The 16,730-nt window shown below is 39.0% G+C and overlaps 1 protein-coding gene and 1 pseudogene across 1 annotated transcript; both read left to right on the top strand.

The window, feature by feature from the left end:
- The first annotated feature begins 7,837 nt into the window (after nt 1-7,837).
- Nucleotides 7,838-8,376, top strand: LOC147505705 (10 kDa chaperonin, mitochondrial pseudogene; annotated as a pseudogene).
- A 6,717-nt stretch (nt 8,377-15,093) lies between these two features.
- LOC147505704 (uncharacterized) lies at nt 15,094-15,899 on the top strand. Its single transcript, XM_086604169.1, has one exon. It carries the CDS (start codon nt 15,137-15,139, stop codon nt 15,749-15,751), a length of 615 nt encoding a protein of 204 aa, XP_086460295.1. The 5' UTR covers nt 15,094-15,136; the 3' UTR covers nt 15,752-15,899.
- The last annotated feature ends 831 nt before the right edge of the window (nt 15,900-16,730 follow it).

Raw genomic sequence — 16,730 nt, 5'->3', positions numbered from 1 at the left:
CCCATCATCTTCGGCAACCGGTGGAATTCCAGGAACTCCCAATTCCAGAAAAAATGGGAGAATACCCAGCAATCACCATCCCAAAGAAAGTTTATGAAAAGGGATTGTTGTATTGCAAACACTGTTTGGTGGGAAGAATAGATTTGTAAAAAGTTTCGCTGGAGAGAGTTCGAGCAATTGCTTCGCAACTTTGGAAACCAATAGGAGAATGGCTTATCACGCCCATTGGAAAAGGATTTCTTTTTATCCGGTTTTCGAATGCAGACGATCTTAATCGAGTCTGGGCGAAAGGATCATGGGACTTTGATAAAATGCCTATGAGAATAAGCCAATGGACTACAAACTTCAATTCTGACAGCCAAAGGCAATCTCACGGCTTAGTCTGGATTAGACTGCCTGGGCTCGGACAGGAATATTAGGAGCCGGAGGCACTGATGTCCATTGCTCGAGGATTGGGGTACCTTCGACGAGAAAACACTCAACAGAGAGTACGGATACTACGCTAACATTTTGGTTGACGTGGACCTCTCTGAACCGATCCCGGATCAGATTTATGTCAGGATGAAGAATACCAACTTCTGGCAAACTGTTGAGGTGGGCAAACTTCCTAAGATGTGCACTCATTGCAAGATTGTGGGGCATCTGGTAACGGAATGTCGGAGGCTTAGGAGTGATATGCAGCATAACAAAGATAAGGGAAACAAGGATAAGGAGGTTGTAGTGGATGCAACTCCCCCCTTGGAACCTGTGGGCGGAAAAAGAACCAGAAGACATGGGAAGAAAAAGAATTCAAGGGAGTCGAGTAAGCAAGGGGAGGCAATATGGAGGGAGAAGCACACTGCAAAGCCCAATGAAGTGTAGACAAAAAATCAGTTTGAGGGGCTTGAAGTGGATGAGATTCACACGGTCGAGGACCATGAGCATGAGGGTGCTGCTGATCATGAGGGAGCTGATGTCGAACATGAGGGGGCTACTGAGATTTCTAGTGCTGCCGAACATGAGAGGGTTGCTGACGAACATGAGGGGGTCGCTGCTGAACATGAGGGGGTTGCTGCGAATTTTAGCGCTGTGGTTGAGGATCAGGAGGATCTTGAGCACGAGCATGAGGGTAGTGTTGATGCTGTCCATGAGGGCACTGCAGTACATGAGGGCACTGCTGTCCATGAGGATGCGGAGCGCAACCCGGTAGAGAAAGCTACGGAGAAGGCAACGGTGAATTCCACTGCAGAGAAATCTCACTCAGAGTGTGCGACAACTATAGCGTCTGAAAGGGAGTATAACACTGCAGAGAAACACTCTTCAGAGGGAGTCACTGAGTATTTAACTTTAGAGGGTGCGAATTCTGCAGAGGGAGTTACTGCTGAGCGTTTTCCCTCTGACGCGCACACATTGGTAGCAAGCGAATTGCATGAAATCAGGAGGGCAAAGTCAGTAGTGGACCATGTTTTAAAACCGCGAGTAGCTTGTGAGGTGGATGCTACGGCACTGACAGAGGGAGTTACTGCTGAGATTTTTTCCTCAGAAGCGCATAAATGGGCAGCAAGTGTAAATAATGATGTCAGGAGGGCAAATACAGTAGTGGGCAATGATTTAAATCCTCGAGCAACATGTGAGGTGGCTAATAAGGCACTGAATGAGACTAAGCCCTCTCGGGATGAGGCTACCGCGACAGTTTTTGGGGGTAAGGCTACTGCGGCAGCAGCACCGCTAATATCTCCAGCTGCGGGGATTCCGGCCTCTCTAGTTTCAAAAGAACTCACAACCAATATAGTGCCTAACTTCAGATCTAATTATGACGAGGTTGTTGGTTTACAAGTATTGAATACTCCTAATGTGGGCGAGATCTTCGTCTCACCCCCGGTTTATGGGCATTCCCCCAACATAGTGTCTAACTTCAATCATGAAGAGGTTGTTGGAGCTCAGGCTTCGCAAAGTAGAGTATTTGATTCCTATTCAGCATTGTCAACAAGAGCAGAGTCCTCGTTCTCCACCTCAGATGCGGACAATAGTATCAAAGTAGTGAATGAAACTAACTTTATATCGAGGGCGGTGAATTGGGCTGACTTGATTGACGAGGAGGACATATCGGATGACGGTGACGAGCCATGGTAGACGATACCCAAGAAGAAATATAAACTACAATGGATGTTGCAGGAACACTCTTCTCCATCCACAAGGGGAAGAAAAACTCCAAAACAGAAGAAATGAATATTCTCTTCTGGAATGTTCACGGCTTGGGAAGAACCTCGCCAAACAATTATCTAGAAGAAATAATCTAGGAGTATAAGCCTGACCTCATTGGACTGGCTGAACCTCTTATTGCCCCCAAAGTGACTCCAAAGGTCCTTTCAAAATATGGCTACAGTAAAGATTTTGCCCATAACCATACGCCGCTTCGTAAAGGCAATATCTGGATTTTTTGGAAGCAAGAGTTAACGGTGAATGTGATTGCTTCATCCAACCAGCAAATCACGGTGGCAATAGATTTGCATACCATCTCCTTTATACACGCCAAATGCTTTTATATTCAAAGACGAGCCCTTTGGGAGGAGCTTGGTATTTTTGGTGATCTAAACCGGTCTTGGATGGCAATTGGGGACTTTAATATTGTTGCTACCAGTTCGGAGAAGAAAGGAGGTCGTCATCCGAATCAGAGAGCTAGGAATGAGTTCGTTGACTTCATTAATAATAACTCCCTTCGGGATACTACCACCCTTGGCCTCAAGTACTCTTGGTGCAATAGGAGGATAGAGAATAAAAGGATTTTGGCGAAGCTAGACAGAGCTTTGGTAAATAACAGCTTGCTTTTAGAGAATCAGAACTAGAGATGCAAAATTCTACCGAGGAAATTTTCTGATCATTCTCCAGTTATCGGATGGTGTAATAAAAACCTGAGACCATCGAACGTTCCTTTCAGATTCAGAAACATATGGTTGGAACATTCCCAGTTCATGGACTTGGTGAGACAGAGCTGGTATGAGCCCATGGCTGATGGACCTATTCAACTAGTGATGCGCAAACTGAAGAGGCTTAAAATCGCTCTGACGGAATGTCATAAGATAACTTATTAGGAGAATAGAGACAAACTCAAACAAGCCAATCTATCCCTCCAAGAGTTACAAAAACAGTAAGAACAAGAGTCTTTGGATCTTCAGCTGGAACTTCAGGAACTTGAGACGGAGAAACTCATTGATCAATTAATGCAAACAGAAGCAACCATGTGGAAACAAAGATCATGCATCAAGGAGGAGATTGAGGGAGAGGAATTCAGCCTACTTCCAAGCTAAAGCAAAAATTTGCTAGGCCAAAGCATTCATCAAGGAACTAAGAACTGCTGAGGGAATCATTCTGCAAGATCAAAATGCCATCAAGGAATTCTTGGTTCACTCTTATGAAGAAAAGTTCAAAGCAAGACCGGTAGAGCATAATCAGGAGCTCATGGATCATATCCCACTTCTGGTCACAGAGTCCCAAAATGCTTATCTCATGGCAACTCTAGATTGGATGGAGATCACGACCACAGTTATGCACATGGACCCCAACAGTTCTCCGGGGCCTGACGGGTTCCAGGGAATGTTCCTCCAAAAATGTTGGAGCATAGTTAGTATTGATGTGTGTCGAGCCATATGTTCCTTCTTCCAAAATCAGATCATTCCGCAAGGCATGAACTCAAATTTCTTAGTATTGATTCCTAAGTGCAAAAATGCTATGGAAATTGGTCAGTTTAGGCCTCTTTGCTTGAGCAACTTTCTCTTCAAGATTGTTACAAAGATTCTTGCAAATCGGCTAACTTCCATTACCACACTGATTATTTTTTATGAGCAACATGGATTCTTGAAAGGGAGATCAGGTAGCACTGCCATTGCCATGGCATCCGAGCTCATCAATGACATGCATATCAAAAGAAGGGGCGGAAATGCAGTCATCAAACTAGATATTTTCCAAGCATTTGATTCACTTAGTTGGGAATTCCTTTATTTGGTCCTTAACAGATTCGGCTTCTGTACTAAATTCTGCAACATGATTATGAAAGTTCTCAGCAGCGCCAAAATTTTTATCATGATAAGTGGCGAACCTTGTGGCTTCTTTGGCAAAGGGAGAGGACTCTGGCAAGGAGATCCCCTATCTCCGATTCTCTTTGCCCTTGCCGAGGACACGCTTAGCAGAGCCATTATAAGGCTATAATTCTCAGGCAGAATCACCCGATGGCTTTTGCGGGAAAATGTTCGTCACCCTCTTACCTCCTTTTTGTAGATAATATCATATTATTTGCAAATGGAAGTTTAAAAGGTCTAGCGCACTTGAGGAACACATTGGAGGCATATCAAATGGCGGCTGGTCAGCTGATAAACAAAGGAAAAAGCAAGTTGTTTCTTGGTAGCATAACTGCCACCAAGAGAAGAAAGGTAGAAGCCTTGTTTGATATGAAGGAAGGACACCTACAAGAAAACTATTTGGGTGTTCCCCTCTTCAAGAGCAGAGTCCGTCATGCTAACACCCAAAATCTGGTGGACAAGATTAAAAAGAGAGCAAGTGGATGGGCCGGAAGGCTTCTTTCTTTTCAGGGTCGAGTTGTATTGGCACAATCTATTCTAAATAGTATCCCCATGTATAACATGGGAATCTACAAGTGCCCTCGGAAAAGCATCAAAGAAGGAGAAGAAGCCATCAGAAATTTCATATGGTTAGGCAATCCCACAGTGAGGAAATCCATTACTCTCAAATAGGCAAAAGTTTGCAAACCGAAGACTGAGGAGGGCTTGGCATCCGGTCTCTCAAGGAGTTGAATTTGTCACTCCTAATGAAACTAGCATGACAACTGCTAACCATGGACAACTCTTGGTCCATGTACATGGAACATAAGTATAAAATGAAAAACGGCAAATGGCTGGCCTCTTATAAGTGTTCCTCCATATGGGTCGAGATTAAGTGGGCTTTGTAATCCATGAGAAACCACATTTCTTGGGTCATTGGCAATGGTACTGCAGTGGACATGTGACGAGATTCTTGGGTTGGGCCTAGCTCGGTGGCTGATTTGCTTCCACACATCGACTGGAGAAACCCCAAAACCAGAGTTAGCGACTTGATAAGGAATAACCAGTGGACAGCTATTTGAGTCGTTGGGCATGACACTTCTCTCTCTACCTCCACCTTGTAATGAGATAGATGATTGCCGAATATGAAAACCGAACAAGGAAGGCAAGTTCACGGTCCTCTCGGCTTATGACACTATAAAGGAAAAGGGGAATATTGTCTGGTGGCACCACATCATCTTGAACAGCTACATTCATCCCAAAACAGCTGGAATGGCTTGGAAGATTTTGCAACATATCATACCAATAGATGACAAAGTTACAAGCAAAGGTATCCAATTGGCTTATCGCTGTAATGGATGCAAGGAAGATGAAGAAAGCTTTGTCCATCTACTCTGGTACTGCCCAAACTCTTAGGCCCTCTGGGATTGGATTAAAAGCCTATTCCAGTTGAATGTAATATCAATAAATGGAAACGGAGATATGAAGGAAATTTTGAAAGTGGCAAATCAAGTAAGCCCTCTGATCAAGGAATTGTGGACAGCAGCAGTTCTGAGTTTGTTAGTAGCAATATGAAAGATGAGAAATGCGCAGAGGTACAATGACTCAAACTTTAACCATCATTTCATAAGAAAGCTAGGCTGGCAAGGAATTCACATGACTGGTAGACTGTCTAAGAGCTACATGTTTAATTATGTCAGTGAATTGGCAATTCTGCACTCTCTGGGGATCGAATGCAGTGGAAGGTGCAGCAGCAAGAAATTGGACAAGAGTTTGGCTAGAAATAGATTCACAGTCAGTTGCACTAACCTTCTATAATGGCCAGATTCCATGGGTCCTGAAAGCGAGATGGGCGAGAGCTATGGCTGCACTCAACTACTATAGGATTTCGCATGCCTGGAGGGAAGCTAACTTTAGCGCGGATGCTGCGGCAAAGCATGGAGCCACTTTGGACTAGGATGAATTTGTATGGAGCGTGGATAGACTACCTTTTGTCACAAAATTGGAAAATCAGGACCAGTTATACTTTAGGTTTCCTTAGAGTGTAGCAAGAAGCCTTATTGTACCTTTTTGTTCCTTATGTAGCAAGTCACTCTTGTAAGTAACCTTATATTTATAATATATTCACATTTGCTTGCAAAAAGAAAGTAACAGTGCCAAAAAGGCAAAAAATAATAATAATAAAATAAAAAACCCAACAATCACTCAAACCAAAAAGCCCACCCATAACCGAAAAAACATATATATAAACCCAAACAAAGAAACCCTTTCGTATTTATCAAAAAAATATAAAGGAAAAACCCCCCTCACGTAATGGTAGTTATCACTTAACTTGCTCTGGAAACCCAAACAAAAGGGCGCACATGTACTGATGTACTTGATGTAACAATACCAAAAAGGCAAAAATAAAATAAAATAGAAAACCCAACAATCACTCAAACTAAAAAGCCCACCCATAACCGAAAAAACACATATATAAACCCAAACAAAGAAACCCTCTTATTTTTATTAAAAAAACATTAAAAAAAAAAAAAAAAACCCTCTCACGTACTTTATTTCTCCTGTCTCCTGTCTCCTCCATTCTCTATTACTCTACATTAAAATTTAAGTCTTCTACTCTTCTACCCAAACAAACACATTTACACCTACCGGTTTTGTGGAGGTAACTAGGTAACCCTTATATTATTTAATTTTTTTGTCGTCTTTTTTATCTTTTTGTACTGATTCCTAAACCATATTATTTAGATTTTTATATGTTTGTGATTATTATTTTATTTTGTGAACATCATTAGTAGTTTATTTTAAGGGCTGCAGTATTGAGACCCCATAAATGGGACTAGCACCCCTTTTACCAATTCAAAGGTACTAGCACCCCTCCATTAAATACACAAAAAACACTAACGGCAAGCAGCTGCCGCGGGATCGTACAATCCACGACATCGGGTTGCCGCGAAGATCCCATATCCCATGGAAGATGGTTGTCGTGGGTCTTTTTCTTTAAATTGTTTTTTTATTAGCCACCGTAAAAAAAAGTTAGTTGCCACGAGATGATTTTGTTTACTAAAATGGAGTCTTTGCTTGTGTTAATTATCAAAATTCTTCTTCATTAATTTGATCACAAAATTTTCTTATAGCAATATGAAAATATTTGTCGCGAGATAACAAAATTATGGCTCGATTGTACATTTTTTTTGTCATGATATGGTTTTGGTGTTGTTCTTGAAGTGTATAAAGAAACTTTAAAGAAGAAAATGAGGTATTCATATGTCGTATGTGTTCAATACGCAAAATTTGAAGTTAAAAAAAAACAAAAAACACAAAAAAAAATATGCTGCGGCAACTGCCTACCATAGAACTATGGGCATATGGGGTGTAAAAGGACATATAAGGCATAACCATTATTGTTTTACTTTTTGTCAAAGGGGTGCTAGTCCCATTTATGGGAGGTGCCAATACCGCGCGGTATTGGCACCTCCCATAATACTATGGTAATACTTTTTGTCAACATTTTTTTTTCGTCGGTAATAATTTTGTTTAAAATGGTAAAACCAAAAAATGATTGGGGACGCTAATCACGCTTATCATCGTCGCCAAATAATTCTCGGGCTTAGAATTAGGCCCTTACCTAAGTTACCAAAATGATTTGGTTCCAAAAAAATATTTCCATATCCCACCCAAAAATTAGCCCATGTTTTTTTAAATTTAGAAACGAAATATTAAAAATAAGATGGAACAAAAAAATAAAACCTAGTTATTAGTTTGGAATAAGTAAGCCGTCTCTCCCCTCTCACGAAAGTTTGCCCACTTTTCTCAATCTCTCGCCATCTTTTTCATATCTTGTTAGAAGAAGAGAAGTTGTTGTTAAGCATGGCAAAGCGTTTGATCCCTTCTTTGAACCGTGTTTTGGTTGAGAAAATCATTCCTCCATCAAAGACTAGTTCTGGAATCTTACTTCCTGAAAAGACCGCCAAGCTGAACTCTGGAAAAGTTGTTTCTGTTGGTCCAGGAGCCCTACCAGGGATGGAAATATCATTCCTGTTAGCGTGAAGGAAGGAGACACTGTCCTTTTACCTGATTATAGAGGAATGGAAGTAAAGCTTGGTGACAGAGTATATCTCTTCCGAGATGACGACATATTGGGAACACTGCATGATTGATATGCGCCCTTGTACTGCGGTTTGTCGGCTGAGAAGGATATTTTGTTATTCAGGCAATGTTAGTATGGGATAGGGCTGGTTTAAGTGACTGTTAAACTCTGAATGCAATTCATGAAGAAACGCTTGTCGAATTAGATCTTCTATATGTTCATTTCTGATTCAATGTGATGAAATATTTTCTTTAAGTAAGCCGTCTCTCCCCTCTCACGAAATCAAATCGACAAGGTACGTCCTTTCTATCCTTCTCTCTACAATTTCTCTCTTTCTTTCGTGAATGAAGGTTAGATTTATTAGTTGTAAATCTGGTGCGGGGTAGGGAATTCAATCACACCCAATTAATTAATTCAACCACCTATATAACCCCATTCGTTCAACCTCTAGATATTTTCTTAATTTCATATTTATGCTATAGTGAAAAATTGAGCGACTTCGAGTAATTGTAAATAATGGGGACGAGAAATCGACGCATTAAGAGTGTACGTGTACCAATAGTGATATCTTCTTCTTAGCTAACCAATTTGAAATTAGAAGTTACTACTGATTTGGAAGAAAACTTCTTGTATTGTTAGTTTTAATTCTACCTGGTTTCCTATTTGACAAAACTTACAAGGTTTAGGACTGAAAAGCTTCTTATATATATGGGTATATAAACATAAATCTTTTGTTTAAAATTATTACTATTCGATATGCATAGTAAAACTTACCAATACAGCCGCTCATTCCTCGTCGTCAACCACTGTGCTGGTTCAAAATCTTTTCTACGGATCCATGCTGACATGGTACAATTAAATGATTAATTTTAGATATTAGAAATATTTTTTTTATGTCTTATTCTAGTACTAAGTTTGGGATTTTGTCTGTCTTTTGAAATGACACAGCCTGATGATCCCGACAAGAGGCTGGGATAATCGCACTATATCGTAAGAATCATTTAAGTGAAAAAGGCTGGGTTTCTTCTGAAGCAGAAAATAATTATGTAATTGACTCGTACTTACCTTTTAAGTTAGCTAACTCGTAGTTTTGTGAGATATTTATATCTATTTGTTTTTTTTAGGAGAGAATGATGGAACTCCAAAATCAACCTACATTGGAAGGTTCTAATTGTTTGACTGAAGAAGAGATCTTTGATAAAAGTTTTGGGTGTAAGACTTGGTTATAAATGAGGTCTTTCTGACATGGCGAGGCACCCCCACCCCGTAAACGTGTGGCTGGATATGGGCATCCAGATGTGGATTAGTTGAGGGCAAGGGCAGACGAGGTAGAGTCTCAGCTTGAAGAGTTGCGAGCATGGAAGGCAACGGCTGAAGAAACACAAGCAGCACACAAGTCACAATTTGAACAATAGCAACGCTAGTTGGACTATCTCATGGAGAAGCTTGGTGGTACTCCTTGGTATGATTTATTAACTTAAATGTTTTCTGATCTGTGTTGGTGTTGTTTTATTGGGTTTTATGATCATTGTTGCGTTATGTGTCATGCAAGAGAATACACAGACCTTATTGGTATAGCTATGACAAAGCCAATTTTTTGTTATATTAGCCTATGAGGATTAGATATTGATTGTTATAGTTTGTACTTTCGTGTAGTGACTACTGAACAAAGGTTGGGTTATGCGTGGAAAATATTGAGCCATAAATCAGACTTAACAATAGACTTTGCAGTCACAATTTCCACAGCAAAAGTTTACTTGGCCAGACCTACTAACCATTCCCCCCATGTAAGTGGTCTCCCTGAAGGTGTTAAACTTGCATCAAAAGGACCACCTGAGAAAATAATTCTAATTCTCATGACAAAATGCCTTGAAGATCAGATGAATAATGTTCTGCAACACCCCCAAACCAGATTTCAGCTAGTAGTTTTTTAACAAACCAACTGAATCGACACATGAAAAGAATAAAAAAGAAACAATGGAAATATATGCTCTGTTCTGTTTTCTCCTTCAGACGGTTTTGTTTTTTGGTTCTTCATTATGACTGATTCAGTTAGTCTGTGACAAGACATGCATGAGCAATAACACATTCCTTTGAACTTCTAAGTAGGAAGTTGTTTTGGTATATGCGGGCATTATGTCACTGTGCCAGCTAACATTAAGCGATATGAGGCAATAATTGTGCCTAATGTTTCTATCTAAAAGTTAACCATTATTAGTTTTGATAGTTAAAAAACTTCGCGACAGTTAAATTATTGTACTAGACCCATTTGTTGCTGACCTTAGTTGTTCCTCAGTCATCTGAATTTGTTGTTGTCCAAGTTGTTCTGCATCCAGTCTGCTATATATACCAAAACAACTTCCTATATATTTTTTATTTTTTTGCTAAGGTCTTTACTCTCTAAATAGCACTTGGTACTTTTAAAATAGTTATTTGACTCTATGTGTGCACTGGTGTGTAGTGAGGATTAGATAATATTGATTGTTTTAGTGTGTACTGCCCTTCATAGAAGGAGATGGTTCCATGCTGTCTGATATTCTCTCTAGCCTTTCCACAGTTGTACCTATACAAGCTGCATTTAGATTTCTTACCTTAGAATTTTGTGGAGGGACTTCGAACTATGGTTGGTCGATGTGGGAGTAGTTGTGACCCAGATCCTCACCATATAGGTGGTCGTTTTATTGGGTACCAGATTGTTGGTTATATATATTTGGAGCAGATTTCTTGTAGTGTAGCTTGCAGGTACACATACAAGAAGGTTGGGCCACGTCAAGCTTTTTATTAGATACATATAACTTTGTTGGACATACACCTACTTGGTGTTTGCATAAGGTGGCTCATAGTTTTGATCATGATAAAATTTTAAGGTGCTAGCTTTATTAAAGGATCATTGTGGGTGGCATCCTGCATGTTATATTATCTGACATTGTTGGGACTGTTGGACTGTTGGTGATACATATATATATCATCGTCTTATATCCGAATAACGCACAGCTAAAAGTTCTTGAAATAGTGATTGGCCCGTGTTTCAAGCACCACTTCTTTGGATACATCTTAAACTTAACGTAATTATTAATAGTTCACCGGATTTTAATTTTGATGTGATGAAACTATTATATTTTTGGTTTATCATTTTTTTTGTGGTCTAATAGATAACATTTTTGTGTGTAGATAATCATACGTCAAAAGAGGAGTGCTTTGGTATTATTTTTTTGTGAAGAAATGGCGGTTTGGAATTGCAGAAGAGGCTTCAGATGAATCTATATGCTATTTTGTCACTTTTTTGTTTTTTAATGAAGATATTTCATTTGCAAGCTATACTTGAGGGATGTTTTGAATTGTTTATGTTATTTTTATAAGATGAGTTTAGAATTAGTTTCTAAATGAGTGAATTGGCTCATTTTTATTTATTGAAAATTTGTTGTTTATTATATATGATAAAATAATTGATATGATTGTTTTCTTTAATTTAGGCTTATTTTTTAAATAGGAAAGAGGGGGGATAGGTGAAAATAATTTATACAAGTGATGCACAATTAGCAACGATATTAGTGATAAAAATAGTCTTCTGAAGCGCATGTAACGTCGGAAACGAACACAACAATCAGATTTTTTTTTGCTTCCAGCGACGATCAGATGGTTGCTTATAACACCAAAATTTCAATTTTTTTTTTTTTTTTTTTTTTATCTTTATCGACGATAGAATTCAAATTATTTTTATCTTTAACGACAATAAAAACGTTGCTAATAACACAAATTTTAAAAAAAAAATTGTACCTGTAGCATATAACGTCGCTAATGATGTTAAAATTTTCAAATAGTTTAGAGCTTTGCCGACAGTAGAAATGTCGTTAGTAAGGGATTAATGGCGACGATTTTGGAGACATCGCAAAAGGTATATATTTTGTGACGTTATTCTATCTAAAACATGAAAATGAATTAGCAACGAAAATGAAGTTTTGGTGACAATAAAAATCGTCGGTGAAGATCTCATATTTGGCAACGATAAAAAATCGTCGCTATATATCTTTGCCGACTATATCATTAGCGACGATGACACGACACTCCAAAAAGCGTCACTAAATCCAATTAGCGACGTTTCTGCAATTTTTAGCGACATTTATTTTTGTCGCCAAAGACCATGTTTCTTGTAGTGTATGGAAGAGAGGAATGTGGCTCGATGGAGGTCTCGACGAAGAGCGGAAGGAAACACTAATTTACATTACTATCGTATTGGATTATTCTATCACTGTATTGATTTGCAATTTCAAGAGTTAAATGACCGGTTTAATGAAGCAAACACAAAATTACTTCTTTGCACGACATGTCTTGATCCTTGTGAGTCGTTTGCTGCTTTCGATAAGCAAAAGTTGATCCATTTTGCTCGACTTTATTTCGATGATTTTTTTTTTTTGAATATTTAGAGGGTTAAGGCAGACCCACACCGGTTACATTGAAAGACCCTAGCCCGAAGGCTTACATTGCCCGAAAGGAACCTAGCCCGAAGGCTCTCACCAATGCGCCCCCACACCGATGCATGATTTTTCAGAGATAGATAAGATGGAATTAGCATATTAGCTTGAGAATTGTATCATTGATGTGCGTTCCAATACTAAGTTTGGTAAAGTAAATGAAATTAATTAGCGGCCTAGCCAAAAAAATGGTTGGGACGAAGAAAGACATTGTGTACCCACTTGTGTATTTGTTGATTAAGTTGCCACTGATTTCACTTGTTGTTATTGCTACCGTGGAGAGGGCATTTTCTGCTATGAATATTATAAAGAATCGTCTGCGCAATCGGATGACGGATGAATGGTTGAATGATTGTTTAATAACATACATTGAAAAAGAAGTCTTTGATACCGAGTTGATCTTACAATGCTTCCAAAAGATGAATAAGGATGACAAAAAAAAAGCCGTCAAGGACAACTATGAAGAAGTACTTGTTTAGATTGAATCTTTTTTTCTTTTCTTATTTTTTTATAATACATTTATTGCAATCATTTTATATGATTTTTTTTATGTTCGAAATATACTTGTTTTGTGATCAGGCAAAAAAAAAACACGATCAACCCAAGTTGACTTTATTTTTGTGTGTACTTGGGGGCTAGTGGGGGTAATACTAGTTAACCCTTGAATTTTTAGTTAAAAAAAAATTAGTGTATTTTTATTTTTATTTTTATGCTTGGTTTCTGGGTGGCTCACCCTCACTTAAATTCCTGGCTCAGCCACTGGAACTAGGGTATGGCTACTCCCCCATAACGGCGGGTTTTTGCTGTGAAAGGATTGGCAACCCCCAGTTGCTACCCAAGTACATTAAGCAACGGGCGACTTCTCAAAAAAGTTCAAAAAATTCGTTGTTGGCTGCCTTCACAATGACCATGCAGCTCGACCCTTGGCCATGGATTTCATTGGAGACCCTTTCTTAAAGTTGTCGAAAGTGGTGAATGTACCCTCCCTGTCTGAATTCGTGTTTGCTAAACTCCTTAAGAAAGAATTATTAGGCAGTCCTGACGCTGCAAGGTGGGAGCTAAGTGTGGACTCTTTCAAACTGGAGCCACATGCTGATGCCCTTGTATTTCCCGTGTATATGGAGGATGGATATGTAAACATGGTCTCCCCAATCCCAAATCCCCTTAAACTGCCAGTGTTTGAATATGATGGGAGTGAAGAAATGAGTGATGACACTCAGGATGATAAGGGTCAAGATGAGAATCAGGGTCAAGAGGAAATGAGTCAGGACGATGAGGGCGAAGAGGAGAATCAGGAATATGAGAGTCATGTGGTGCACTATGCCAACATCCAGGAATGTTTAGGTTTGATTGAAGCTGCCCTCTTCAAGGTCAAAGGTACTGCTGGGAATATCGCAGTAGTTAATGAAGTGGAACGAATTGAAGTTGCGGTTCTCCATATCAAGGATTCTACCATCTGGTAAGTTTGAAGGTGATTACGATGTGCACTTTTCCCGCTTTAAAGAGGCCCTCTGTGTGACGGAATATGCATTAACCACGATCAAAGCGTGCTCGAAACATAAGGAAGAAGTGAGTTTTATTGAGAAGCAGATACTGAACATAGAGGATACCACCACAAATTTAGTTGAGCGACGCAACTGGAAACAGTGAGGCACGCAATTCTTCATAAAAAAATGTTACTAGGAAACGTAGTAGACAGACTGTAACAGATACGACATCTTATATGCATATGGCAGAACTCTTGTAATATGAAATTTGTAGAAAAGTATTAGATTTACAAGTCTTAGAGCATCTCTAGCAGAGCAACCAAAAAAACACCAAACCAAAAAAACACCAACTAACTTTAGAAGCAACATCAAAAAAACACCAAACAAAACCGCGTGGCCTATATGGCGCGGTTTTGCCAAAACCGCTCCATAGAAGCCCATCTTACAGGTCCAAGCCCACGCGGTTTTGCCAAAACTGCATGGTTTTCCAGAAACCGCGTGCTATAACCATTTAACTCTCGATTTTGCATGTTCTCTTCATTTTTCATGTTCCCTCTCATCTAAACTCATCTCCTTGAGCAAAAAAAAAAAAAAAACACTACCAAAACTCTTGAAGATTTTTTCAATGGATCATTCATCTTCTTCTGATTCTTCATCGAGCTCGAGTTCGAGTTCGAGCTCTTCAAATGATAACACTGCAGTTAAAACTCGCAAATTAGTGGCTATTGCTCTACCTTTGGTTCGACATCGTCTGAGTTTATTGCGTCAGCAAGAAGCGGAGTCTTCTTATAGACCACATGGTGGTTCAAGAAAGGAAGAAAATATAAAGCCCTCGGCCAAGACGAGGCAACACCGCTCGATGTAAATGCTAACTACTTCGACGCAAATCCTATATTTCATGACCACGACTTTCGACAGCGATTTCGTATGGGTCAGTCATTATTTACTCGTATTTTCAATCATCTTAATCATAATGTACCATATTTTCAACAAAAAGTTAATTGTGCAGGTAAGTTTGGGATTAACCCAAAAATAAAAGTAATTGCTGCCATACGAATGCTTGCTTATGGGACTGCCGCTGATCTAGTAGATGATATGTTACATGTTGCTGAGCCAACTGTTCATGAATGCATGCACTATTTTTGTGATGGAATTATTAGAATTTTTGGAGGTGAATACTTGCGCAAACCAAATGCTGCAGATATTCAACGTTTGCTTAAAGAGTCTGAGGAATGCGGATGGCCTGGAATGCTAGGAAGCATTGATTGCATGCACTGGCAATGGAAGAATTGCCCATCCGCGTGGCAAGGGTCTCACACTGGCCATAAGCATAAACCAACAGTGATTTTGAAGGCAGTTGCCGATCGTGACGCATGGATTTGGCATGCTATTTTTGGAATGGCGGGTTCTCACAATGATCTTAATGTGCTTGACCGCTCACCAATATTTGATGATATAGTCAATGATGAAGCTATTCCTTGTAACTACACTGTGAATGACCATCATTATGATATGGGCTATTACTTGGCTGACGGTATTTATCCTAATTATGTCACCTTGATTCAAACGATTGCTAAACCGACTATTGCACAAGACAAACATTTTGCAAAGAAGCAAGAAGCTGCTAGAAAAGACATAGAGCGGGCGTTTGGTATATTACAGTCGCGTTAGGCTATTTTAGCGAATCCGTGCAGGTTATGGTATTTGGAGAACATGGCTACTGTTATGAGGGTTTGCATTATTTTACACAATATGATTGTGGAAGATGAACGCGAAACGGATATCCCGCAGTATATTCCTGATTTGGAAATACCAAGTAGAGAAGGTGCTCCTGAAGATGAACGCCACTTTGTTCTATCTCGTTGGGCATCTGGCGTTGAGAGGGTTCGTTCAAAAGTTGTTCATGATAGATTGAAGAATGACTTGGTCGAGCATTTGTGGAGTAGGTGCATGGACTTGATTTCTATTTTTATTTGCACTTCATTTAGACTTTGTGTTTATTTATCGCTTCAATTTCTATGTATTTGTGTTCCAAGTTTATTTCTATGTATTTGTGGTTTTATGAAAGGATTTTCAGATATGAGAATTTTGAAAATACAAATTTTTTTTAGAATGATAAAAAGTATCAACTTTAAATTAAAAGAAAATATTCAATTAAAGTACATTCTAATTAAAATTAAAATACAAACTTAAATTAAAGTACGTCATTAATTAAAAGACATAAATTAAAAGACAAATTAAAATACTCAAATTAAAAAACATACAAACTCAAATTAAAAGACATATAAACTCAAATTTAGACTATGCACTACTTTGACTACTACCAATTGATATTGCCAAGTCGATTCTTCATTTTTGTAAAATTTCTGCCCTTTTGAGTTGCCAAATTTCGCGCTCGTCTTCGGGTAATCCTTTTAATTTCATTCCTAATATTTTCGCATCATTTTCATCTTCTCGAACTCGGAGCGCATCTTTCTTCAATTGAAGTTTTTCTTTTTGGATTTAAAGCTTCCAATCCATCGAACTTTTCTTCAATTGAAGTTTTTCGAATTCCATCTCATCTTTCTTCAACTGTCTTTGAGCTTCCAATTCATAGCCTTCTTTGGTGGTTTTAAAAAGTTCCATCAGAAAATCATCAAGTTTCTTAGCG

Source organism: Coptis chinensis, chromosome 4, assembly GCF_015680905.1.
Source record: "Coptis chinensis isolate HL-2020 chromosome 4, ASM1568090v1, whole genome shotgun sequence".
NCBI classification, from domain to species: Eukaryota; Viridiplantae; Streptophyta; class Magnoliopsida; order Ranunculales; family Ranunculaceae; genus Coptis; species Coptis chinensis.
This window is presented reverse-complemented; position numbering and strand designations above follow the sequence as displayed.

Bases quoted from the DNA above. Each gene is read 5' to 3' on its own strand.
- LOC147505704 (XM_086604169.1), top strand. From the start codon at position 15,137: ATGCTTGCTTATGGGACTGCCGCTGATCTAGTAGATGATATGTTACAT.